Source organism: Zeus faber (genome assembly GCF_960531495.2).
Source record: "Zeus faber genome assembly, chromosome: 4".
In the NCBI taxonomy this organism is placed as follows: Eukaryota; Metazoa; Chordata; class Actinopteri; order Zeiformes; family Zeidae; genus Zeus; species Zeus faber.
Window position 1 is genome coordinate 12,812,974 of NC_137191.1, and position 25,846 is coordinate 12,838,819.

At 47.5% G+C, this 25,846-nt stretch overlaps 2 protein-coding genes across 2 annotated transcripts; both read right to left on the reverse strand.

The window, feature by feature from the left end:
• Positions 1-492: 492 nt before the first annotated feature.
• On the reverse strand, positions 493-17,219 carry LOC307229221 (lysyl oxidase homolog 4-like). Its single transcript, XM_079999166.1, has 15 exons — positions 17,110-17,219; positions 15,639-15,919; positions 14,875-15,536; positions 13,930-14,141; positions 9,188-9,226; positions 8,849-9,056; positions 8,560-8,740; positions 6,688-6,842; positions 6,354-6,521; positions 5,707-5,869; positions 5,373-5,616; positions 3,930-4,045; positions 3,483-3,619; positions 1,560-1,671; positions 493-1,409 (listed from the first exon to the last, which is right to left on the reverse strand). The coding sequence occupies exons 2-15, from the start codon at positions 15,916-15,918 to the stop codon at positions 1,339-1,341; spliced, it is 2,748 nt and encodes a 915-aa protein (XP_079855292.1). The 5' UTR covers position 15,919; positions 17,110-17,219; the 3' UTR covers positions 493-1,338.
• Positions 17,220-18,637: 1,418 nt separating this feature from the next.
• Positions 18,638-20,016, reverse strand: LOC307229410 (pancreatic secretory granule membrane major glycoprotein GP2-like; the record flags this gene model as incomplete). The annotated part of the gene is made up of 4 exons (XM_079999410.1): positions 18,638-18,715; positions 18,809-18,968; positions 19,590-19,664; positions 19,964-20,016. 4 exons carry the CDS (start codon positions 20,014-20,016, stop codon positions 18,638-18,640), a joined length of 366 nt encoding a protein of 121 aa, XP_079855536.1.
• Between the last annotated feature and the right edge of the window lie 5,830 nt (positions 20,017-25,846).

Below are 25,846 nucleotides of genomic sequence, written 5' to 3' on the forward strand. Positions count from 1 at the left end.
TCTGTTGGGCTGTTGCATTACAGATGATTGTCTTCCTACCATAGAAATCAGTCCAGTGAGTCCTTAGAAAGTCATGTAAATGCCCCACAAAGCTCTCTAAAATCACATCTTTGTGATCATTACAAACTCTTTAACCTAAGTATGTTCACCATGGGGGCGGGAGTTATATCCTACTTCTACACAAGGAAACATGAGACCAACACGTGAGCATACCTGAAGCGTGGTCTCATTTCTTGGTCGTCAGTGAGTTCCCAGTGTGTGATGTGTGTGTTTGTGTGTGCTTGTCAGTAGGAATGAGGTTGGAAAGAGGCACGAAACACCGGCCAGGCTCCCTGGAACACGATGGGAAATCCAGCGGGTCGGGTCAGACTTGGTGTTTTGTGCCGCTGATCATAAATGATCCACTTCAGACGCAAGAAAAGCCACAAGGGGTCATAGGCTGTTAATGCATTCAAAGACCAATGTTTTACTGAAGTTATTTTTTTGTCCTAATAGTGAGGAAAACACTTATTTTGTCTATATATATATATATATATAAAATCTATTAACTGTGCATCCAAATAACAATACCCCAAATAAACCATAGTTTGACAATGTGATGTTTATTCTTTAACTATCGTTACCAACTATGTTGAAGACTCAATCCTATGGACAACGGGAACTTGTTGATGTTGCTAAAGTTCGACAGATAGCTAAAGAACAAACAAGAGTAATAAAATTAATTATACAAAAACACAGCTACACAGGGACAAGTATCAAGTCAAAAGTACATAAAAATTATGTAAATATAAATTATTGACCTACTGAACAATATTCCAGAGAGGTAATATAAAACTGTACATGACAATACATTTGCAATACATTACAATATTTATTCCAATAAAGCAAAATAGCACCGTGGGGGGGAAAAAAGTGAATTCTCAATCAAAAACAAAATACAAAACACAGTTTGTACAGCAAACACTGCAATTTGAAATGACAAAATGAATGAATTAATACTTGGCATGAAACAACAGCAACCTGTAACCTTACTCCTAATTCTGTAACCGTGGTGACGCTGCTTCCTCTGCTCTGAGATTACCCTGTGTCTTCTGCATTCATTCCTCCATTCTGTCTCCCCGGGGGAGACCCAGGGATTGTCCCAATCTACTCTCTTCCCCATCGAGTGGCGAGACGCTCCGGGCAGGGTTTGCACCTGCTCGGAGCGCGATAACGGTGTGTTGTCAGATGCTCTCTCTCTCTCTCTCTCTTTCGAACCCTTCGTCCTTCAAACTCCCAGCCCTGCGTCTTGCGAGGCGGGGCCGGATTGTTCTGCACCGAGCTCCGGCCGCTCTCCCTTCAAAGGAGGTTGTTGGAGATCTGGCGCTGGTGCTCGAACAGGTCCTCCGACTCAGCGCTGTAGGCGTCTCCTGTGGGTGGTGGAGCAAGCGCACTGGGTTGAGAGAGCGTGTTTTCCCAGAGAGGAACGGCGGCGTTGCGGGTATTACGGTGTCTGTGGTTTCTAATCGAAAAAAAAAATAATAATAATAATAATTGATAAGTAAAAACGGTGCCCTCACCCGCGTGGCAGCCGAACATGAAAACCCGCGCTCCGTCGTATTTGCAGCGGCAGCGCATCACGTTGTTCCTGAAGTCCGACTCGGCCATGTCTAGCGAGGGGTTGACCTGCACCTGCGCGGAGAAAACAAAAAACATGGGAGGTTGAAACGCCCGGTGTCCGACGGTTTGGGTGGAGGCCGCCGCGGGACCGTCTTTACTCCGTCGCGGCCGCCCGAGTGTAAAGTGTGGCCTTAAAAAGGCCTTAAACCGCCGATGACTTAGGGATTCGGGTTCCAGCCTGTCATTAGGACGCCAGCCACGCTTACTTTCCACCAGCCTTGTCTGCCGTGTATATTAAAAATAAAAAACAACAACAAAATAATGAATCTAAAAAATGATTTTTCCCGACACTCACACATCAAACAGATAACCTGACAATAAAGCCACTCGGGTTCTGCGGTTGTCGCTCTATTTAGAGAGAAGCATTTAAGATTTAAGTAAAATATTCATAATTCTGCCCTAATTTGCCTCCGGCGCTTAATATATACGCCACATCGCATGCTGAGAAAGCCCAATAATTCCAGCACTATACTTTATAGTCCCAGTGAAAAACACCATATTAACTTTGTTGTAAGTTGATGCCTTAATAAAAGCTTCTCACAATAACGTGAAACAAAGGGCCCGGGGCCGCCTTCACAGTACAATGAAAGGCTGCCGGGGTCGATATAAACGGTTGGTGAGGTTTTGGTGCTGATTCTTAAATGACGGAGCAATCAGGAGCAATCAAGCCTGAGGCGGATGTGACTCAGAGGTTTAAAGTGCGCGCTCCTAAAAAACCAAAAAAAAAAAAAAAACCCCAAAAAAACAAACAAAAAAACAAAACCGCTCCCGCCCCGCGGGTGAGGAGGAGCGCCCGGCTCCGCGGAGGAGGTACGAGCGCCGCGCGCCGCCTCGCCGGGCGACTTAAGCGACTTAACGGGCGTCGCACCGCCGCTTTGATGGGCGAACCGCGGAGCGACGCCGGAGCCTGCGTTGTTGTAGCAACCGGCGCTCCACATTGCGAGTCATTCTAGCTCCCAAGACTTGACTCAGCGTGTGCGTGCGGGAGTCATAGAGTCTGCACGTGTGCGCCCGCACACACACACACGTCTACATCAAACCTCTTGATTGTTGGTATATATATATATATATATATATATATATATATATATATTGATATTGATACACACACACACACACACACACACACTCTATAAACCTGTCTGTGCTACTGCTGTCATCGATAAAAATAGAACAGACTCAGGGAGGGGACGGTAAAGAAAGCCTTTTGAAACCACTCACTATAGGAAAGAGTGACAATGATAAAAAGCCAGTGCGAGTCGGCTATTTATTCAACCTTGAAGAGTATATTTCATTATACAAATGAAAAACATTGAGAGTCATTTCACCCTCCCTCTCCCTCTCTCCCTCTCTCTCCCTAAATGCCGGGGTAATAGCGGGTCTACTTTCTCGGTAAATGCAGGTTAAATTTGCGATTCCTAAATGTGCACACGCCCTTAAGCTACACACGAATGTACGCACGCCATAAATGGACACACACACACACACACACACACACGCACACGCACACACAGTGTGGGAGCCAGCCAAGACCATTTGGCTGAAATTATAGTTTCTATCAAACCTTTTCATCTCCCGTGATTCTCCGACGGTAGAGATAATAACCTTCAGGTCTCCACCTCTCCACCCTTTTCCGTTCTGCCTTTTATGGTCCATTTCGGAGGCAGTTCTAGCAAGAAAAAAAACCCCCGTTCCACCTCGATGTGGTGAATTGCTCTCTGTTCGGAGCTTTCGTCGAGTGCGTTGAGCCGGACAATAGCTTTCAAACACAGAAGCGGCACAACGAGGAGGTTTCCATTCGGCGCAGTGGTGAACCTCGGTACCTGGAAGATGTATTCCCCGGGGCGCACGTCCGTGACGTCGACCCACTGGCAGTCGATGTCGTGGCGGTACGTGTCCCAGCAGCCGACCGAGATTCCCTGATCTCCCATGTTATAGCAGGAGAAGCGTTTCTGCAGACCTGGAGGAGAAGAGGCACAGAAACCGTCAGAGTGCTTTAAATTGACAGCCGGGCGGACTGCGCGCTCATCACGCCTCTGGATCTCTCATTCGGCTGAAGACACTTAAGGTGGTGCTCCTGCTTTGGAGTGTCGACCTTTTGGCATTTGACTGATAATTGAAACCCGCTCCTGCTTATCTGCATGTCTGGTGCTGAATGCGATATATATATATATATATATATATATATATATATATATATATATATTTGTGGAACAAGAACAGACCAACTCCGAAGAGCAGGGAGTGATGATGAACGCGAGCGTCCCTACCGTCGGGACAGTACGTGTCCTCCAGGCAGAAACTGGCTTTGTGACCTTCGGCCACTTTGGTTCCGTTGAGCGTGAGCAGGTCGTAGTGGGTGAACACCTCGATGCTGTGGTAGTGCCTGAGAGACAAAGAAAGGAGGGCAAGCGACAGGAATGAAAGAAAAGGCCAATTTTCACGCAGCATCAAAGGGTGGGCGGAAAAGACCTCAGAGAAAAGCGAGTCACATCCTTGCAGAAAAGGAAGAAAGAAGGAAAAGCCCATATAACTGTATCTTTCGTTCACTTTATTGGCTGCTGACGTCAGATGGGAAAAAAAATACAGCTCCATATGCATTCGCCGCCGTGTGGCGGTCGTGGAACCACTGACGGGGCAAACCCGAGCGGGAGGCGAAGTCAAACCCTGCATTTGCCGGTTGAGGGGGCCGCGATTGCGGCGATTTTGTGGGCGAGAAGAGACACCGAGCTCTGCTTCCCTTTTTGGGACACGAAACCACAACCGCTGAGATAAGAGCACGGTGGAGTTGAGTCCCGGTCACGACTCTGACTGTAACAAGTTGGGTGAGGAAAAAAAACGTAGCTTCTTACGTTTACGTAAGAAGCTATTTTAGTGTGAGGGAGATTCTATGGACTGTGTCAAATTACCAAACAAATTACAATTTGATGTCATTTTGGAGTAATTGTGATCTTTAAGAGCCCTTTTTATTATTATTTGAAAATCAATGCTTTCTTGATTGCGTCACCACTGCATCGAGTATTTACGAACAGTGAAAGGCAAATAAGTAAAAAAAAAAAAAAAAGTATTGCTCCTACAAAATAAACCAATACACAGGTAAAAGCAAAACAGCAAACCGAAAATATGAAAAACGACGGGTTTGAATGTAACTACCGACATGTTTTGACACTTTTCTCAATTCCGTTCTGCAATTCTTATCGGCACTCGATATTCCATACGTTTAATTTGAGTAAGAAAGGGATGTGGTAACCGCTTGCATTTCATGTTTTAATGTTTAACGTTTGATATTTTTGCGAAATATAGCCAAGACGATTTCAATATAAAAAAAACCCCCAAAAAATAGTTCTGCAGTTCATGGGATTTGCCTCTTTTTATAGGTACTAATAAGTATATTTTTGTGTAATACTATGATCTGGTTGCTGCTTCTAGTTTGTGTTTTGATGTGTGCTGCTCTACTTACACAGTAAGACATGAACGGTCAGATCCCGTCTCCCTCATGGTCCACCTCAGTGCTGTCCCCCCTCTGTCCCGGTCCCCCTCAGCCCTCAGTCCTCGTCCCCCTCAGTCCTCTGTCCTGGCCCAACTCAGTCCCAGTCACTCATCAGGCCTCAGTCCTGGTCCCCCTCAGTCCTGGTCCCCCCTCGGCCCTCAGCGCTCGTCCCCCTCCGTTCTGGTCCTCCTCAGTCCCCAGCTCTCAGTCCCCCTTGTCCTACCTGTGACACTGATGCCAGGTCCAGCTCTCCCGGGTGGCTCTGGGTCGGAAGTCCGCGCGGCCCAGGTTCATGATACGTGAGGAGAAGCGCAGCAGGCGGCGCTGTCCGTAGGGCCAGTTCATCCTGGCGGCGGAGGACGACAGGCAGTTCTCCTCGTTGGCGCAGGTCAGCAGGTGCAGCGGCCGGTCCTCCAGGTAGGCCGTCTCCTGGACCAGCTGGGCGTCCAACACCAGGTCGGGGGCCGCTGCGGGGACGGGGGTTCACAGGGTCAGCGTTGGCATGGAGGCTGATTTAAATTCAAGTGCGCGTTTTTAAAGTAGTGTTTGGGGCTCACTCTCCACGCAGGTCACCCCGGCCGCCTTGCCCTCTCCTCCTCGGGGACAGTACATGTGCGCGTTTTGCCGACATTGCTGGACGGACATCTCACCGCCGCTGCAGTGGGTCCCACTGAGGACCAGCTCCCTGGCGTCCTGGGAACTGGGCCAGTACCAGGTCTCCTATACACACAGACGCACAAATGAACGCCTGTGTTAAAATATAAACTTTAATAGAAACTAGTTATTTAGTCATATGGTTTGTTATCAAATTTTACATTCTTTCTCACAATTTTTGCACGCCTTAAATAAAACCCCCCAAAAAAACACTCATATTGCCCTTCCAAGCACATGTCTATATAAAGTTTTGATTGCTCTCTCAATTTTCTCTCTCTCTCTCTCTCTCTCTCTCTCTCCAAATCTCTCTCTGCCTTCCTCTCCCTCTTTTATTTTTGTTCTGCTGGAAGTGGACGTTTGAGAAGCCTGTAATTACCTCAGGACTTTGTAATAACACAGCAGAGCAGAGCCGGGCAGAGAGAGCGGGACGGACAGCGAGAAGAAGAAGAAGAAGTAGAAGAAGAAGAATAAGAGCAAAAGCAATAACATGAAAGCGGATAACGTGAGACAACAGAGTTTCTATTCCGTTCCACTCGGTCTCGTTCCTCACCTGGTGAGCCCGGGAGGCGAAGCCGAAGCCCAGCTGCCGACACACCACCATGGCCTCGTTGATGCCCCAGTTTTCGCTGCACACGGACCCCCAGCGCTTGACGCCGCCCGCCTCCATCAGCACCTCCACCCGGCCCTCCGACGCCTCCCTGCCTCCCGCCAGGCGCACCTGGAGGATTAGATCAAATGAGGTTAGATTAGGCGACGTGATCTGTGATTGAATTTGACAGGAGGAAAAAAAAGGAGGGGATTTGGAGTGGGGATTCGGCCCAATCGCGTGCTCCGCAAGGCCGCGAAAGGTGAACGTTTGCGGATGATGTTCAGTAAAGTCTCACCGTGGCCTGGAGGCCGGTGTTTGGAGCGTTGCAGCGCACCGCTACGTCCTGGCTGTGTTTGCAGGTGTAGAGAGGAACCTCCCTGTAGGTGCATTCCATGATGGACCTCTCCCTGCCCGTGCACTGGACACTGTTCATGTGAATGGGACCGCTACCTTCAATGACAGCAGAGAGTCAGGCGTTATTCGTATCAAAGCACGTTTTTCTTCATTTCTCTCTACTTTGTCTTGCTAAATATGTTCATGAACGAAAGCTTTGTTTTTTTCTTTCTTTCTTTTGAGAAGTCTGATCCACACCAATAGTTTTCTGACGAGAACGGGCTACACTGCTTTATCAGATCCACCACTGCGGCTTTATTTTGGGCATGATCTTTGCATTTTTTCCGGTTGACCCCGCCACCAACAATGGAGACACCATATAGAGGAGCACATAACACAAATACATTGAATGGCTGTTTCTTAAAAAGTGCCAGCTCAACGCACACACATTTAGATTTGAACGCCGCATTTTACCCACTACGCATATACATCGCATGTTGGAGTCATGCTTAATACGCTCAAATAGATCCCTGAAATCTTTGAGTGTAAGAAAAGGTTTCAACACGTATTTGAGTAGGTGTGTGAGGCTGCCTACAGACTGGGTCTATAATTTGGGTCCAAATAAGTGAATGATGTCATTAAATCAGGTTTGGCTGGTGGCACCGTGCCGATCCTTTCTCAACGAGCTCCTCATAGGTCTTCATAGCATCCCCTCTGCCCTGGTTAGTCCCATTTGTATTTCTACCATGTCAGTATTTTATATGGTAGATTATTTGGCCACGACGGCACGCTGTTTTATAGAGCCCCGACACTAACACTGAAATATTTTCCACAAAGTTCACAGAAGGAAATGTGATTTTGCCCTGACTTTGGCAGAATGGGAGGAAATGGAGGTGATTATAGAGTTATGGTAGAGATACAAGATGCAAGGAGAAAATGGTGGGGTATAAATTACAGTCTATTTTATATAAATAAACCTATATCCGTACTCGCGCGGACCACAAATAGCACCCAAAAGATCACAATCAGTGAGCAGGCCCAGGCTCACCAACGTGAAGAGAAATGATTGCATGACGCGTACGTCTCAAAGCTGGACTCGCATTTTACACTCGGCAGGTTTATTTTTACAACAAATGCGTGTTGTTTAGGCTGCTGGAGCGCGGCAGCGAGGTTTGCACTCTGACAGTTGGTCATGGGGAGAACAACACAACAATCAGCCTCTCGGAGCGGATCAGAATCTGGCCTGTAAACATTGCCTTGAAGTTTATTTGCCCTCTTGGGTTTGGTCTTGGAATACTGAAAAGCTCAGATGTTTCGTATGTGAAATTAGTTTCTTCTGAGGAAGGCACACGCTGACCTCAACTGATCTCAATCTCATGATGCATTCTGAGTTGAGGCAGCCATTCCACCATCCATATCCTCAATATACAATTATTAATAATTCTGTTGCTAGTTTGGAATCAAGACTGACGACTGTCTTCATTGAACTCTTCTATCATCAAGGATCGGAGTGCACTCAACTCCTTTCTTCCAGAGGTGGATAATTCCAGGTTCAGAAAGGGAAGGTCCTACCATGTTTTTGCTCCAGCCGTGCACTGATCAGCTAATTCCACTTATCAGCTGGCTCTCTGGGGTGACGCTAACTGGAAAATCCACATGGGGGGGCTTAAAATCCCAGAGTGGAACTTTACATTCTGATCCCAGATTTTTCACCTCCGCTTTCTTATGCAGCTACGCGGCCTCTCGGAAGATTCCGAAGACCAAAGAGAACATGGTAGAGTGTGTGTTTGCAAGCGTGCATGTGGTTCCTTTTCTTGGTGACATCCCATCTCACCCTGGCCCAGATGAGCTCTCGTAAGGGCCTCCTTGGCCGTCCCGAAGCCCAGCTCCCTGCAGACGACGCTGGCCGCGGTGAGGTCCCAGAGGTGGTCTGACACGGTTCCCCATTTGCCCTCCCTCAGCACCTCCACGCGGCCCTCCCCCAGCCGGGGCCCGGACTTGAGACGTACCACGGGCTGGGTGGCGGTTTGGGATGGGCAGAAAAAGGACAAGAAGGAACAGTGTCAGCAATCAAGAAGAGGGAGAGAAAGAGCTTGAAAAACATCTCGGGTCATCCTACTAACCTGGACGGAAGGGGGCGGCTGAGATCGGCCCAAGCCTGTGAACTGGGCCCCGGGGACGCAGCGGACCACGGTGTGCATGCCACCGTGGCAGGAGACGTCACTCCTGGGGAGGGACAGCTGGACCTGACACTGGGCTAGAGAGACCTCCATACCCGTACACTGCACCTTCTCCACCCAGTAAGCCTTCCTACTGACCAGCACCCTCAGCCTTTAGGGGGCGACAGAGAGACAGGGTGCGTACGGAGTATGAGAGCCGTACGGATGAAGATGATTATAATCATTGGCACAGACGCTACAAAGAAATAGCATTAAGCTCTGAGAGTGTTTTGGTCATCTTACCTTGAAGAAGAATCTGCCATCTTGGAGTCCCACAGTTTCCTGAAAGACAAAGAGTGGCAGAGTTTTGCAACAGTGCCAGCTCAGTCCTGAAACTTAAGCAACCATCCAGTCATCCGGTTATACATCTCCCCACTCTCTCATTTGCCATTGTTCCTTTCACCCCAAATCGCCTTTCCTCACTCATGGTTTTTATATCACTTATATCGCTCTCCACCCATATCACTCACTCAGATTAGTCTCAGTTAAAGGAATCAAATGCAGTGTGTGTATGTGTGTGTGTGTGTGTGTGTGTGTGTGTACGCTTGTTTTTTTGATAGGTGCGTGTGGCTGCATGTTCCTGTGTCTGTGTGCAAATGTGTGTGTGTGTGTGTGTGTGTGTGTGTGTGTATGTGTGTGTGTGTTTACACTAGATGGAAAAAGAAAGATTGAAAAATACATGATGTACAATGACCCCTTGTACACGTCTTTTTTCTCTTGTCCGTTTTTTTTTCCTCTGAAACCAGAACCATTTATTCGTGTCGTGTGTTGTGTTTTTCCCCCCCCAACTACTCATTCATGGGTATTTTTGTTTTAAAGCTCCTCTATAGAAGATCTCTGGTTTGGAGCGTATATGTGGAAAACTATTATAAATACACATAAAGAGACATGTATTAGTGCATGCAACCGGTCGTATTGAAGGCTGCCAACGACCACATAGCTTGCAAAGACTGTGTCCGTTTTGTTTTTTTAAGGAAAATAACCTTTTTACACCAGTCGTTTCCAAAAGTAAACACTGTTAATCCAAAATGACATGCGCACATGCACACACACAAAAATATACCCACACGCAGAGTCACAAACAGATACCACATATATACCACACCAGATGCCTGCAAACAAATGCACAAAACTTAAAACAGTGAGGGCAAAATGAGAGAATTCAATAAAAAGCATGACTCACAAAACCAGGCAGAGTCTGGGAAGTGTCCTCGATGACACACACGCACACACACGCACACACACACATACACCACTCAGTGCAACCACAGACAGGTGCAGTGTGACTGACGCCCCTCATGAAAGCGCCCCAACTAAAATGAGCTACAGAGCACAGACAGGAGGATAATTGATCTCCCGACCAAATGCAGGTCGCATTAAATATTTGGCAACCTAAAAAGAGACACCCTCTCCAGGAGAAGGAAGCCCAGTCTCCCAGTGTCCCACATTACGCTTATTCTCAGCATCAGCTGAGAAAAGTGTACGAGGCTTAAATGGCCTGCGAGGAAAACCACAGTGGGAAGCCCGAGCCAGCGAGACTGGGGAGCAGAAACCACACACTGGAACAACAGGCCCGGGAGCCGAGGGGAGTCAGGGGAACGTGCCGGAACATTTTGTCTCGAGACACGTTGTCATTGGATCTTGAGGTGACTGATCCTGTGTCTGAATTTTTACTTTTTCGTTGTTGTTGTTTTTCCATGTGTGCGTTATGTGTGTCTGTCCATCTGTGCAGCAGTTTAAAGGGATTCATAGGGCTGCTGAGACACTATGAACAGCTGTTAATTCTGGGGTGAGTCGGGGGAGGGAGTGGGGAGCGCTACCCATATAATTGCCCGAGGTTGTTTGGCAGTGTCTGCTGTGCGGTCGAGCAGTAGCATGTCGGTTCTCACACGCCAGACATGGAAATATGTGCACGCATATCAACTTTCTGTCGGGCTTCTGTTAAAGAAAGAAGAAAAAAAAAAAAAGGCTCTTTAAAACCTGGTGTTATAACTGGATGCTGGTAAGCCGCGGGGCGAGTGATGTAAGGTGGCGTTTTCCGTCAACCGGGACATTTTCTAAGACCCCCACACAACTTCACATGGAGCGCTCTGGTGGTTTTCTGATCTTGACATACACGTGTATCGTCCCATCGGGAGACGATGGTGTTATGGCGGGGACACGTCAAAAGGCAGACGTCGGACATTTAACGACTTTAAAGACACACTATAGGATTCAGCGGGACAGCGATCACTGTCTTGTGTCTTGAACCAGTGTCAAACCAACCTGATATTCTCCCATGAACCCCAGACTCGGGCACCACAATAGGCACCCCCAACGCCGCAGCCTGCACCAGCCTCTGCCCCTGGAGATTGCTTACAGAGCTCTTGACTAACTTCCCAGGGTCTTGGGCTGGGCGCCGGCGCTTTTTGGCCGCCCTGACCGCGTGCGCCAAGCGGAAGGCCAGCGCAGCTACCGACAGGGAAGGGTGCGATAACCTATTATTATGTGGATGCAGACCAACTTGCCTGGAACAATCCACTCACCCGGGAGGAGACAGCAGCTCCCAGTTCAATCCCGAAACATCTCCCCATCGCTAGATCTGCGACTCTCCAAATCCGAGGCAGATTTACGTTCACGGAATCGCATTCAACAGAAGAAAAAAAAGCGGCATAATGGCAGGGGGCTGAAAGAAAATTAGATGCAGTCGAGAAGTGAGTGACAGACTAATAGCGAGTGTGGATATGATAAAACGAGGGTGCTGGAAAATGGATTTAGCACTCTTCTTTTATAAACCAGAGTCAAGTGGGGGAGTTCCTTAACATCTGTAAAAATACACAGAGCCCTTTAACAGGGTCAGTCAAGCACAGAGTCGCACCAAAGCGCCACTTATAGCGAGAACAGAGCGCTGACACAGCAAAGTGCAGAGGAGCAGGTTCAGTCGAGTGAAAATTAGAGATTAAAAAAAAAAAAAATCCCTTCCCGCTCTTCCCAAACCGAGGCCATAATTACAGCCACTGAAATGGACACAGCCTCCAAGGGCGATTGGGGCGACGGAGCCGACAGCCAGCTTGGCCAGAAAGTACCAGCGGACGTGACTGCTGCCATGGCGCCCAAGAGGCGAAATCTGCCGCCATCTTCTCCCGTCGCGAGCCTGTCGCGACCTCCTCAGGCTTTGAACTGCCGCGGAAACCGCTTTCTGAAAGCCCGCCACAAAAACAACCACGCGCCACGGAGCGGCAGTTTTTTCTGTTGCTTCCTTATTTCTGCTAAAAATAATCTCCTTTCCACCAGATGTTTGCCGTGGGTCAGAAACGGCGGCTTCCATTCACCTGCTGCGGAGCGAGGTGGAGGTAGACAGAAATGAATAAATAAACAACATTCTGTGGCGCGGTCCGCTGCTTGAACAAGCTGCTGTTTCGGGTGCTTGGCCAGGGAATAGAATGTTGAGCACTTGTTGGCGTTCTCTCCCAAAGTCCGCTCTGAAGAGGGGTTAAATAGCGATGACAGACTTCTCTAGAAAGACATTGTCCTCGCTCTAAACGGCAGAACGGCTAACATAGACGCGGGTCGTCCAGTAATCACAGGGTTCCTGGTTCGATCCCCAGCAGCACGCCAAAGTGTGCATGAGCAAGACCCTGAACCCTGAACTGCTCCCGTTGAGCAGGTGTGCACCTTGCAGGGCCGCCGCCGCCGCGAGTGCGAGGCGGTCTTTGAGTGGTCGCGAGATTAGGAAAAGCGCCACCTAAGATGCAGTCCGTTTCAGGCAGGCTTCTATATTCGGCATTGAAAGCTTCTTCTAATCGTTCAGAGATGAAGGGAACTCACAAGCTAACAAAGTATAATCGGTAAACCTTTTCCCTCGCTACTATGTGGATGAAACCTGCGGAGGTTGTTTCAGTGCAGGTTGACATAAGCCTGGCTGCGGCCGTGGTGATAGCGACCGGGGCAGCCGAGCAGCATGGCCACTTCTCCAGACCAGGGAAGCAGGACACTAGGGGTAATTATTGGAGTGGTCGGCGCTGTCTCCCTGTTGGTCAAGCCATAAAAAGATCTATGTGGGCAGACAGACAGATAAACACACTTGTGTGTGTTTGTGCGTCTCTGGATGTGCCTGTTTGAGTGTGGTTGTGTGCGTGTCGACATAGTTTTATGTGTCGTGCCTCACAATGTGTGATGTGAGGGTACAGGGAGTGTATGACAGTGTGTGTGTGCCAGATAATTTGGGTGAGAAACAAATATTTACCTTCGGAACAAAATATTTTGACTTTTACAAATGTGCACACATCAAATAAACAAGGCTGTTATGCGATTTCAAACAAAGTTAATGAAGGAAGTTGATGTCCACGAATGGCCGATTACAGATAACTCGGCGACTGAGACAGGATGTACATCGTTTCAGACGGGGGAACCGCAATAATTGGACAGAGTAGGACATATAATCACCGTTCTAATCAATAGTCGTGGGTATGGACAGATCGAGAAAGATAAACAATGGAGGCAGGCACGCAACAGCCTGCTTTATTGTCAGAGAGCCGCCGCTGGAGGAGTGCCTCATTATGACATGAGACTAAAAGACACGTACAGGACACACGCCGTAATGATGATAATCCTGGAGCCTGATGTTTGACATTAATAACATGCTCTTGAGGACTATTTTAAAAAGCCTGCCCAGAGGCCCTCTGTGCCTTGGGCACGGGGCAGGGAGAGGCTTGGCAGGCTGCCTTAGCCCGGCTAATGCCACAGTGGACCCTGGAGCTGGATCTGAGTCGAACCATGTGTGGTTGTGCTAATCACAGCCGCTGTGGTGAACCTCCACTAGGGGGGGAGAGCGGAACAGCAGTCCAAGCGTAGATCTGGAGGGGTTGTGAGGTGGGGCACCACCACACTTTTCCATGCTCGTCATAAATAAAATGCACGGCCGAGCGACACACAGGTGGACGCGACACACGGACGTCTGTCACAAATCTCTTTTTCTTTTTTTCATTCCCCGCACACGCGCTCACCGGTAGGCGTTGAGGTTGAGCTGCTCTGCGGCTGGGTATCCCAGCATGCCGCAGGCGACACGACTGCTGCCGAGGTCCCAGCCCTGGTCGCACACGTGACGCCACCTCCCGGCGTGCTTCACTTCCAGTACGCCCTCTGTCACCAGCCCGCCACGGTTGCTGGACAGCACGGGGCGTAGACGCACCTCCTCCAGGCGCACCCTGTCGGAACCCTGCGCAACGGACACACGCTGTTGTGTCATACACCGAAGACGACAGATGATATCCTCAACGAATGGCTTTTCCCTTGTCTTTAGTGAAGACTTTATCTCAAGGAGCAGAAGTTTAGTTCAGCAAAACTTTATGGAGTAGGCGAAGAGAGTATTTTGTCTTTATGTTGTTTAGTGCCAAATCTCACGAGACAATGCCCAATCAGGATAACGATAACATAGCGAGTTGAAATGATGTGCCTTTAATCACTAAAACCTCTAATCACCCACGCTGCATAGGCAAGAGGAAGGAACCTACCCTACCCTATGAAACACGCCCTACGGGTGAGTGCTTTAGGTGCCAGTGTAAGTGTCACCGTGATTACAAAACTGTAAAGAAAGTATAAACTCAGCTAGATTACACACTCGGAAGCCATTCATCACACGTGCTAAATGTCTTTCTATTTCCTTCCTGTAGAATTTCGAGGAAATTGGAGGATGTTTGAAGAGGCAGGGCGCTTTCCACTCGTGGTGGGGTCCTTAATCTTGGGCCTTACTGGAGAGTGTGAACGGGATCTGGAGGAGGACTGGTTTTAACTTTGTCTCTAATTACACTTGCCTGTTGGACTGTGGCTCCGACAATGGACGTTTGGAATAAAATGATTCAGTGTAGAAGTTAACCCGATGCTACTTCTTGCCCTGTCGTGGTTGATGTGACGTGCGTTAAGCTTGCGTTGATGACTGCCTATATACTCACCTGAGTGTAATGTGCATCAGTCTCCATTTCAAAGTTTGGATAACCAGCCTCTGGCTCAACATGGTTTCCGCTGGGCGGCTGAGGCCTCTCAGGCTGGTGTTGCGGCTGGGGCTGCCTGTTCCCCTGAGCCTCTGCCTCACGTCTGACTGCTTGTGGACCGGTCCTCCCATTGTCCTGCCTCTGCCTGTAGGCTGCACTGTTAGCCAGACGGGACGGTAACTGGTGCCCTTGGGGAGTGGCTTGGCTGCCCTGCTGGCCCGTTCTCGAGCTGCCCTGGTTGCGGCGCATGATCTGGATCTCGTGACCTTGGTTCTGGGGAGAACCGCTGCCCCGACGGGAAGCGGACGGGCTTCGGAAGAGGGCAATCTCATGACCCCTCCTGGGCGAAGGGGAGATGTCATCTGGCACCGAGGGGGCCACAGACCCAGGAAGTGAAGACGGAGGTTCCTGGTTTCTCACTGGCGGTTGAGGTACTGGCTGCTCGGGGGATAAAGGGGCCTCCTCTATAGACACTTGTGGGAAGCTGGGCCTCCTCTCAGGGCTACAGATAACACCCAGGTCTTCAGCATGGGTGCAGTCGTTGATCCCCCAGCCATTTGAGCGGCAGTCGGCTACGGAGGGTTCTGTGCCGTTGCAACGCACATTATCCAACCAGATCAGACCTGAGGAGAAAACAAGCGGAATGCATTAATCATTGCAATTACTGAAATTTTGAACTACATAAATTTTTTGTCACATAAACAATCCGCCTCAGCAAGACATACCCTGGCCCTCGCCAAACTTGGCACTGTGCGCCCAGGTGAGGCTGCGCTGGAAGCCCAACTGGCGACACACCACGTTGGCGAGCTTGAGATCCACTTCATCGTCGCACACCGTGCCCCACGCTCCGTTGTAAAAAACCTCCACGCGGCCTTCATTGGCGCTGCGTCGGCCTACGCCCGCCAGACGGACCTGAATCTCCTGGGCAGACAGCAGCGGGAGGGAGAGGAGCAGCAGCAGGGGGATGGGGGAGAGGGAGCTCACGCACAGCAGGTGACCCAACATCCTGGAATAAAAAGATTGGAGAATTAGCGGAGTGGGCTGAGAGGGAGGTTTTAACTATTGGAGGTGTTGTGAAAGCTGTATGTTATTATTAAAATGTTTAATTCATGATCTGAATTTAACTCCTTGTGTCATTACTACGGTTTTAGAGATGTGGAGAGAGAGGTTTTTGAAAAAAAATTAAATAAAAAATGTTATGCTGTAAAATATCATTATAAGGGTAATATATCAAACTCAACTAATTTAAGGCCAAATCAAATATACTCCGTCCATGCTCATTTTTGAAAAGCCTTTTTAGTCTTAGACCGAATAAATGTCAACACTATCACAACAAACTCCCACAAATATCCATTGAAGCAACAAAACTCACATTCCATCCCCTGACATATAATTAGAAACTCTTCTTCTAACCCTAAAGGGACATTCCGCAGCTGAGATGTTTTTGTTTTTTTTTTCACCCTAATTGGAGTCATTTGAAGGACAGTCAAAAAAAACAAATAAAATAAAAATTGGAAGTGGCTGGAAATATCTGGAAATGTAGCGTACAGTCTAAACTAGTCACGGAAGGGTGTGCTGTAACAAGCCGAGCTATAAGTAGTGTCTAAATTCGAGCCGTGGAAACCTTGGCTCTCCGCAAACCCTCAAACTTCGTTGGGTGTATTTAGACGCAGAGGCAAATAAACACCGCCATCGAATGTTCTCACGCATGAATAACTCACCGGGACCGCGGCTATGTGGAAGGACGGACCAAAGAGGGTTTAATGATAAGGAATCATAGACACGATGACATGTTATAACATCATCTTTGGTGCATCCTTCCCAAGTGCCCTGAACGTAAGCGGCATAAGAGAGATGAAATGTAAAGGTGCTGATACATTTACAATAAGATGTAAGTCAACGCGGGGCTCAATGGTGGGTCACATCCTAATATTTAGGGACCAGATTCTCAATAAAACAAACAAAAGAGAGAGAGAGAGAGAGAGAGAGAGAGAGAGAGAGAGAGAGAGAGAGAGAGGTGAGAAATAAAGTATCAAGTGAAGCAGATTTTGAGTTCCATTGAAATACTCAGTTTGACAATGTCTGTTTCGGCAGTGACATCCAAGGCAGTGAGAGTCCAAATGGTCTGAAGGTGAAAAACAAAGTAGGGGTGAAGGAGTGGGGGGAAAAAAAAAACAAAAAACGGGATCAACTCACCTATCTGTGGATCAAAGCCAACAGCCCCCTGTCACCGGCAGCGCAGGAAGGAGAGAGTGGCGGAGGAAAGGAAGGCTGAGCGTCTGTGCTGTGTCTCTATTCCCTTCTCTCCTCCTCCCTCCTTCTCTCCCTGTCACTCCCTCACGGCTGACATTTTCTCCATCCCTCCCGCCCTCCCTCCCTCCCTCCCTCCAGGTCAGAGGGTTTTGTTTTTTTTGCGTCCCACTGAGAAAGTCAAAAGGGATGCAGTGAAAGTGGACAGGTTGATGAAAACCCAAATCCAGCCCAGTTAGGGTATTTATTTGAAGTGATTTGGATGTTTGATTAGGAAAGAGAGAGAGAGAGAGAGAGAGAGAGAGAGAGAGAGTGGGAGAGAGAAGAGGGCCGTTTGTTTTGAGCCCCTGAACCTGATGTTCCTGATACGTTAACCCTCCTAATATCCCAGTGTGCCCAGTACAATACCTGCTGGGAAGACTCCTAAACTACATCAGCCAGACTGAAATCACATGCTTCGGCTGACTAGTGCACATGAGCTCAACTTACACAACACCGTGACTTTACAAACCCTCTCTGCAGTGTTTGTTCTATGTCATTCTCACGCGACACAGCTTCACTTTTTGAATCAGATGCATTGGCTTTCTCTTAAACAGTCTACTGATTTCACTGCTCAGCAGATTTCTAGTACGGGGATCAGTCTGAACTCAAAATCTCCTTTTCCAGAGTTACCCTGGATATAAAAAAAAAAAAAGAAAAAGAAAACAGAAAATCAAGACATTTAATGGACCTTTACAAGCGCATAGTTAACGAGGAGAAAATCTCATAAAAGCCATATAATAGATTTTATATTGCTCCTGAGGTTGAGAGCAGCCTCATGATGGATCTGACAGAGCACAGTGTCCAGGCTCCACGGCGCCATCTAGCGGTGGAACCGAGTACAACTGTTCCAATTCTCTGTTGGAGCTTTATCTCACTGTGCATGGTTTTCTGCAGCAGTTCATACAGTCGGCACAACACGAGAAAAAAACGTATTCATTCTCTGTTCCCGCGATCATCGTTATACTTTTAATATATTCAAATGACCATAGATTGTGAATGAGCACTCTGTTGTCATGTTATTGAAATGTTATAATATGGAGAGTCATCACAGAAAATGCTTGATATTAAAATTAGAAGCATTCGCTTTTACAGGTAATTGTTATCTTTCATAATGTTGATTTCTCTTCTCATTATGCCGCCAAGTTGATTTGATAAGTTTTGAATAAATAATTGCAAATCAAGCCAAAGTAAATATTTTGATCAATTAACGTGACAACAGATGAGGAAGAAGAAAAAAACCCCCACAAAACCGCCAATGTTTGTTTTACAAATAGATGTATTACTTTTAGAAGGAAACACTTTAAGGATTTTAAGTTTCAATCGGGGCCTGAATATGTCAAAGGTCTTCCACGTTTTCTAATTCCCCGTGAAAGAAAAAGAAGAAGAAAGAAATAAGTTCAGACAAACAGATACATCGATAGTTGACAGACACTCATCTGACAGGTGCAACAGTCACCGTCCTCAGGGAAATGGATTTTGATGCAGAACGAACTCTTCCCCTCGAACACATCTGTAGAAAGAAGAAAAGGGAATGGAGATATATGAAACATAGAGATGATTCCACTGGTGAACGAAACGGGGGGGTGACACTAAATGAGCTCACAGGGGCGCAGGAGGAGGCCCTGTGGTCGCACAGGCTGAGGCCGCAGTGGAGGAAGACGTCCAGGTATTCCTCTGTGAAGAGGAAGAGCGAGGCGGAGAAACGAGCCCGGAGCGACCAGCCGCTCTCCTCCAGCCTCACCTGGCGGGGCTCCGTGGGACGCCTGAGCACAGGAGGTACAAGGGCAAGAGTTGAGGTTGAAGTTGAGCAAAATATATATCTATAGTTATCTGACCACAGTTGTTGCAACTGATTAAAAGTTAGAATACGTTTTATTCACCGCTGTGTTGACAATGTGGCTATTTTTCCCGGCTACTTTTTCATGTTGTAATATTAATATGAATCAATATAAACAGGGGTACATACAGTAATTGTCTATCTCCATCAAAACAAACAGAGCGTTGTTGCCCCGTTTGACTGAACAGACTAATCATCAAATCAGTAAATAAGGAAAAAACCCAAGAACAATTGGGAAAATTACAAAGTTCAAAAAGACATAATACACACAAAAATTAAGCATTGATTATAAAAAAGATAATTAAATACAGGACAAAATAAAAAAATGAAAACACATGAAAAAGAAATACAGGGATAGAAATAAGAAAATAGATTGAGAAAAAAACCCTAAATATAATTTAACCGCATGATTCAATACGTTTTAATAGTTGAAAAAATAAAACCTACAGTTTATCACACACAGACACACACACACACACACACACACACACACACACACACACACACACACACACACACACACACACACACATTCTGAATCAAGTGCCTCATCAGGTCTTCGGGGTTGGGGCTATGAGTGGCGTAGCAGTCCTCCAGCACCAGCACAAAGTTCTCTGCTGTTCTGTCCTCAGTGGAAACTCGCACGTACAAGGCAGAACCCAGTGCGAGGGAAACCGGACGACAAAAGGTGAAGACGCTTGGTGAAGTTGGGATTCTGGAACAACGACATGGAGGCTTGGACTCCCCGCTCCCACCCCTGACGGCTGCCGCGCGGCCGGCTCTGTCAGTGTCGAGACGTCCAAACACCATGAAATGAGGCGTGGCTTGCGGAACTAGTTCTGTCGGACAACTCGATGGCGCCACGCGCTTCCACGCCCTAATGGTCCCGCCTATTTAAGCAGCCGGTGCCTCCTGCCCCACCTGCTTCCTGCGTTCCCTCCACCTCCCCTGCATCCTTGTTGGTTCTCTTTCATGGTAAAGTGCATCTGTGTTGCCGACAGACGGTCCAAACTTACTCTAGGTACGGCCTGACGGCCACGTTTAGAGAAGCCTCTCCTTTTAGGGGAAGGGATAAACAAACAAAGTGTGGGACTAGATGGCATGGGTGGCATTGGTCTGAAAGAGACACACGTTGAGACGTTTGGTGAGAAGATGCATCCATTCTTCTATCCCCATCCAAAGATATGGGACTTCCTTGGATCTCTCTTCACCTTCAGCTGGTTCCCACAGAGCCCCGCAGCTGGTTCCACCCGATAGAACACCGTGCCCTTCGTTTCCTGCCGATGGAAGCACAAGGGCTTGGCCAGGTGTGCGCTGAAAGCATCCAGACCGACAGACAGACAGACAGACAGACAGACAGGTGTTGGGTGGTAACTGAGAACTGGTGAGAACTGGCACCAGGGACCTCCGGCACAGTGTGTGTGTGTGGGATGGAAGTTTTAACCTGTTGCTCGTTAGACCAAAAACGAGCATGATTTCTCTTCTCATTATGCCGCCAAGTTGATTTGATAAGTTTTGAATTTTAGTTTTGATAAGTTTTGAGTTTTGAATGTTGCGTCCTCTGCCTGACGGAAACATGGCTGAACCCACTGGTGCCGGATGAAGCCATACATCCAGCCGAGGCCTTCTCCGTGTTCCGCGGCGACAGAACGGGAGAGTCGGGGAAATCCAAAGGTGGAGGCGTCTGCCTAATGGTAAACAACCGCTGGTGTAACGCCAACAACACCAAATTCCTCTCCCACTCCTGCTCGCCGAACCTGGAACAGCTGACCATACTATGCCGTCCATTTTATCTCCCCCGGGAATTCAGCACGGTCATCATTACAGCCGTTTATATCCCACCGCAAGCGGACACCGACGCAGCTCTGTCGGTTCTGCACGATGTGTTGTGCGGATTTCAGAACAGACATCCCGACGCGGCTGTGGTGGTGACTGGGGACTTTAACAGGGCTAACCTTAAAAAAGTTCAGCCGAATTTGCACCAACACATCACGTGTGCCACCAGGGGAGACAGAACTCTGGACCATTGTTACACTCCTTACAAGAACGGATACAAGCCCGTGTCGCTTCCTGCTTTCGGGAAATCAGATCACGCCGCGACCTCGGTGGTCATGAAGTGTTTCGAGAGGCTGATTAAGGATTACATCTGCGCCTCCCTCCCCCGCACCTTGGACCCGTTGCAGTTCGCGTACCGGCAGAACAGATCCACGGATGACGCGGTCTCCCAGGTACTGCACACCACGCTCACGCACCTGGATGGCCAGAAGGGGGCCTATGTGAGAATGCTGTTCATTGATTATAGTTCAGCTTTCAACACCATAGTCCCCACCAGACTGGCTGTCAAGTTGTTGGAGCTAGGACTGAATGCTCCGCTGTGCACCTGGATCCTGGACTTCCTCACAGGCCGCCCCCAGGTGGTCAAGGTGGGGAAGTACATGTCAAGCTCCCTCACCCTGAATACAGGATCCCCCCAGGGCTGCGTCCTCAGCCCCCTACTGTACTCCCTGTACACACATGACTGTGTGGCCAGGTCCAGCTCCAACACCATCATCAAGTTTGCTGACGACACCGTGGTCGTGGGCCTGATCACCGACTGCGATGAGAAGGCCTACCGCCAGGAGGTGGCTGACCTGTCACTCTGGTGCCAGGACAACAGCCTCCACCTGAACGTCAGCAAAACCAAGGAGCTGATTGTGGACTTTAGGCGTGGATCACAATCGAGGACGCACGCGCCCTTGTGGATTAATGGGACTTCTGTCGATAGGGTGAGCAGCTTCAGATATCTGGGAGTCCACATCACAGAGGACTTAACATGGACTGTTCATACAGACACTCTGGTGAGAAAGGCGAGGCAGCGTCTCTACCACCTCAGGCAGCTGAGGAAATTCCGGGTCTCGGTGAGGATCCTCAAGTCCTTCTACTCTGGAGCAGTGGAGAGCATCCTGACAGGCAACATCACTGCCTGGTTTGGGAACTGTACTGCCCAGGACAGGCGGGCCCTGCAGAGGGTGGTGCGTTCAGCTGAACGTACCACTGGAACTACCCTCCCCCCCTTGCAGGAGTTATACACCAGGAGGTGTAGAAGCAGAGCCCGTAGGATCATGAAGGATCCTCATCACCCCAACAACGGACTGTTTCAGCTGCTGCGGTCAGGCAAGCGCCTCCGCAGTCACGCAGCGAGAACAGAGAGACTGAGACGGAGTTTCTTCCCTCAAGCCATCAGAACTGTCAACGCTGACCTCACCAGGGGTCCTAACTGAGCCATGCACTAGGCTCCACTACCTACTGCACTGTATGTAGCATACTGTACCGCATACTGTATCACTGTTCAGGGTTGTTCGTGATGCCGTATTGCTGCGCCGTACTGTTGTATACTGTGCTGTATTATCCCAAACACTACCTCACACTATTCACATTCACATGCCACTTTAATTCACATGCCACTTTAAATGCACATATCTGTATATACATAGCCATATTCCTTCAACCTATTCCATTTTATTTCAATTTATTTTTTATTGTATTTTATTCTATATATTTTTTATCTTATTCTATAAGTATTCCACTTACTGTATTACGTTTTAGGAGTCAGTTAGTCGGTCTATAGAAAGGAATTTTCTACTTTTTATTTTATTTTATTTTTGTACTTTTTCCTAGGACTTATTGTGTGCTATCACCGGGTGCGTTGCATTACATTTCACTGCATATATGTATGGAAGTATGTATATGTATGTGACAAATAAAAATCTTGAATCTTGAATCTTGAATCTTGAGCAGCAGGTATGCAGCCACTCTGATCCCGATCACCTAGATCCAGGTCAGGTGTGGCTGCTCAAACCAGACCATCCCCACACCACAATGTTCAACGTATAAAATGTTGTATAACAACACAGACAAATCTCTGGAGCTCAATTTCACAGTTAAAAAAAATACAATACACAACGCGTTAGTTATTGATTCAACTTGAAAGGCAGGGCAGGAATAGGAATATTAATAACAAATTAACTGCCTTGGTTACAAAGTGAAACAAGGATTTGGCATTTTGATGTAGAAAATAGGTTGGTAGATGTGATAGCAGTAGCAGTGAATTAGTGTAGATTTTTTCTTTTTCCATAAAAATTCAGTTTTCCTATGATGAATGGATCATAGGAAGGAGAATTAGTAAACTGGTGCTTATCAGAGAGAAACGTTATCTTTCTGATATCGCATACTGTATACTTTTTCATAAAAACGCTCTTTTTCGTTGTCACTCCAGCGACCAGTGCTGTGCATCACTCACTTCCCATCGGTATCCCAATAATTTGAAAAAGGAAAAAAAAAAAGGCCCTTAGAGAACGTACAGAGTGGATGCAGACATGGTGGGCGGGGGAAGAGTAGTCTTGGCACTTTAGTGATGAAAGGTTTAGCTCCTTTTACAGATTCTGCAACTCACAGATTTTTTATTTTAGTCCATGCCTACAACACCACCAGGTCAAAATGGAACAAGCACCAAGACCAAATGTACGTAAGTTGTCTGAATTAATTACATAAGATAAATAAACCAGGGCACTACAAGGATCATCATCAGCGCAGACGAGTCTTGTTAATTATATTATTATACCGTTCAATATGGGGGATTTTATTTTAATCCCATACGATGAAATGTTGTAATTGATATAGTATAAAATTACAAAAATATATCCCTCCATTCCATATGTCGTCCTAAAACAGCCACGGTGTGTGTGTGAGGGCGATCTGGCGAATATATTCATATTCTTTTTCTTGTCCCATTGTCTTCTTCTAAATGAGCGAGGAGCGTACGAATGGTTCAGGTAGAATTCTCATTTAGCTTTGCTCACTGAGTGCTTACGTCAAGTGCGGTGGAGAAGGACTTCACATTGGCCTCGGGCTTCCAAATCACCAGCACAGCCCCTGAGTGGAATTTATTTAATTAATAATTGGCGCGTGCGTTCCCATTTTACTGCCACTGAGAGGCACTGTTTGCATTTTAATCTCTTCACTCCAGTCAGTATTCAGCTCGAGTATTCGTTCATTCTGCCCTTTGACAAATTCCTTGCAGTATCACAGGTCTTTCAGAAACAAAATACTTCAGTGTGGTTTAGCAGGCCTAGTTTGGCACATCGCAGATATCCCGTGAAAAGCTGAAAGTAAGTAAGTATTTCATTATTTCTGAATGGACCGCACGGAGATCACACTGTGGACGTACTAAACTTAAAAACAACCACCTGTGCCTCGCCCGGACACCGGTCCGTCCCATCTCCGGTCTTTCCATCCCAACATGCCAGAGTGTGTCCATCCATGTGCATGGATACATACATGTATTTCCTTCATGCGTCCCCTGGTGTGCAGCTGCCTGCTGAGCTTTCCTTTTTGCATGCCTCGCATACGGAGCTGCTCCTTGCAGGCTCTCACCCCGCGGGTCGCTGCTAAGCCCTGAAGACGGTTACATGTGTGTCTCAAATTATCCGGGATCCTGGGAGCAGTGGGCCTGCTGCCAGGGTGAAGTGCCAGGCAGCTTGGGTTTCTGCTGCATGGACTGTTTGCAAGTTGGCAGTGCGCGGAGCGTGTGTGTTGTGGCCTTCTCAAGCTACGACTCCAGACAAACACACACACACACACACACACAGATGCACAGAATGATGCAGAGCTGAGGCTTCTGTTACATACGTGGCCCTTTAGAGTCCTCAGGGTCTGATCTAAATCAGCGTATTACTTTTCTCCCTCCTTTAAAAATACACACTCAATTGAGGAGGCTTACCCTAATGCAAGGCACTTCGATATATGTTAAACAAATGAGTGGAAACAAACATAGATATTTGTTTAAGTATCTACGTATTAGACACACAGAAAGGAAGCGTCATATACTGTAGTAGGGGCTTGTTAAAAAGATAATGACAAAGATGTGATTCTTGAGAATGGAGCACATGTGCTTTCACTCTGCAAAATGTGTGTGTGTGTGTGGGGGGGGGGGCATTCCTTCCATTCTTGCTCTTCCTGAGGAAAGAGAGAAAGCGTCACACACCCTGTTGACAGCCACAGAGAAGGGAGAGGCAGACGGACACAGATCTGTGCGCTCATCCAATCTTCATCCAAACGGAATGGTCTCGACATCGGCCCAGTGGTCCGATCTGCTGAGCCGGTGTCACTCCACCGACTTTTCTATTTTCTGTGTGTAGTGTGTCAGTGTAAAAAAATAATAATAATCATCTATTTTTCAATGCATAACCTTACACTGTAATTAAATAATTCTGGAAACAAACAGGAACAGATACACTGTTGTATACATCTGTTGTGTATACACAATTACAAATATTTGTTTGCAATTGTTTTATATAAATACTTTAAGGGCGGGACATTTTGGATTGTGCCGTTTATGGTTTTGTGGAGAGCCTGATTGGTTCACAAAAGTTGAGGTTGTTCATCCTGAATTACTCTATGGAAGAAGATCGGGTATCACGGGTTAGTAAGTGTTATTACACTATGCACTGACAAATTTACAGAAATGAGAAACACATCAAAAAACATTTCTATGAAGAAACTAGAAGCTTACTGTTTATCTATACTGACTTTCTCACATTTAATACACACGCACACACACACACACACACACACACACACACACACACACACACACAAACACACACACACACATTCATGCTTTGGGTCATTTGGGAGGTTATTTGGAGAACATGACAACAATGTGCCCATGAAGATGCCAACCTGAACAATGCCTTCTCAGACCTCTGCTTTAATGAGGCACTGTCACACTGCTGCTCTGCTGCCGAATAACAGACTGAGGACATT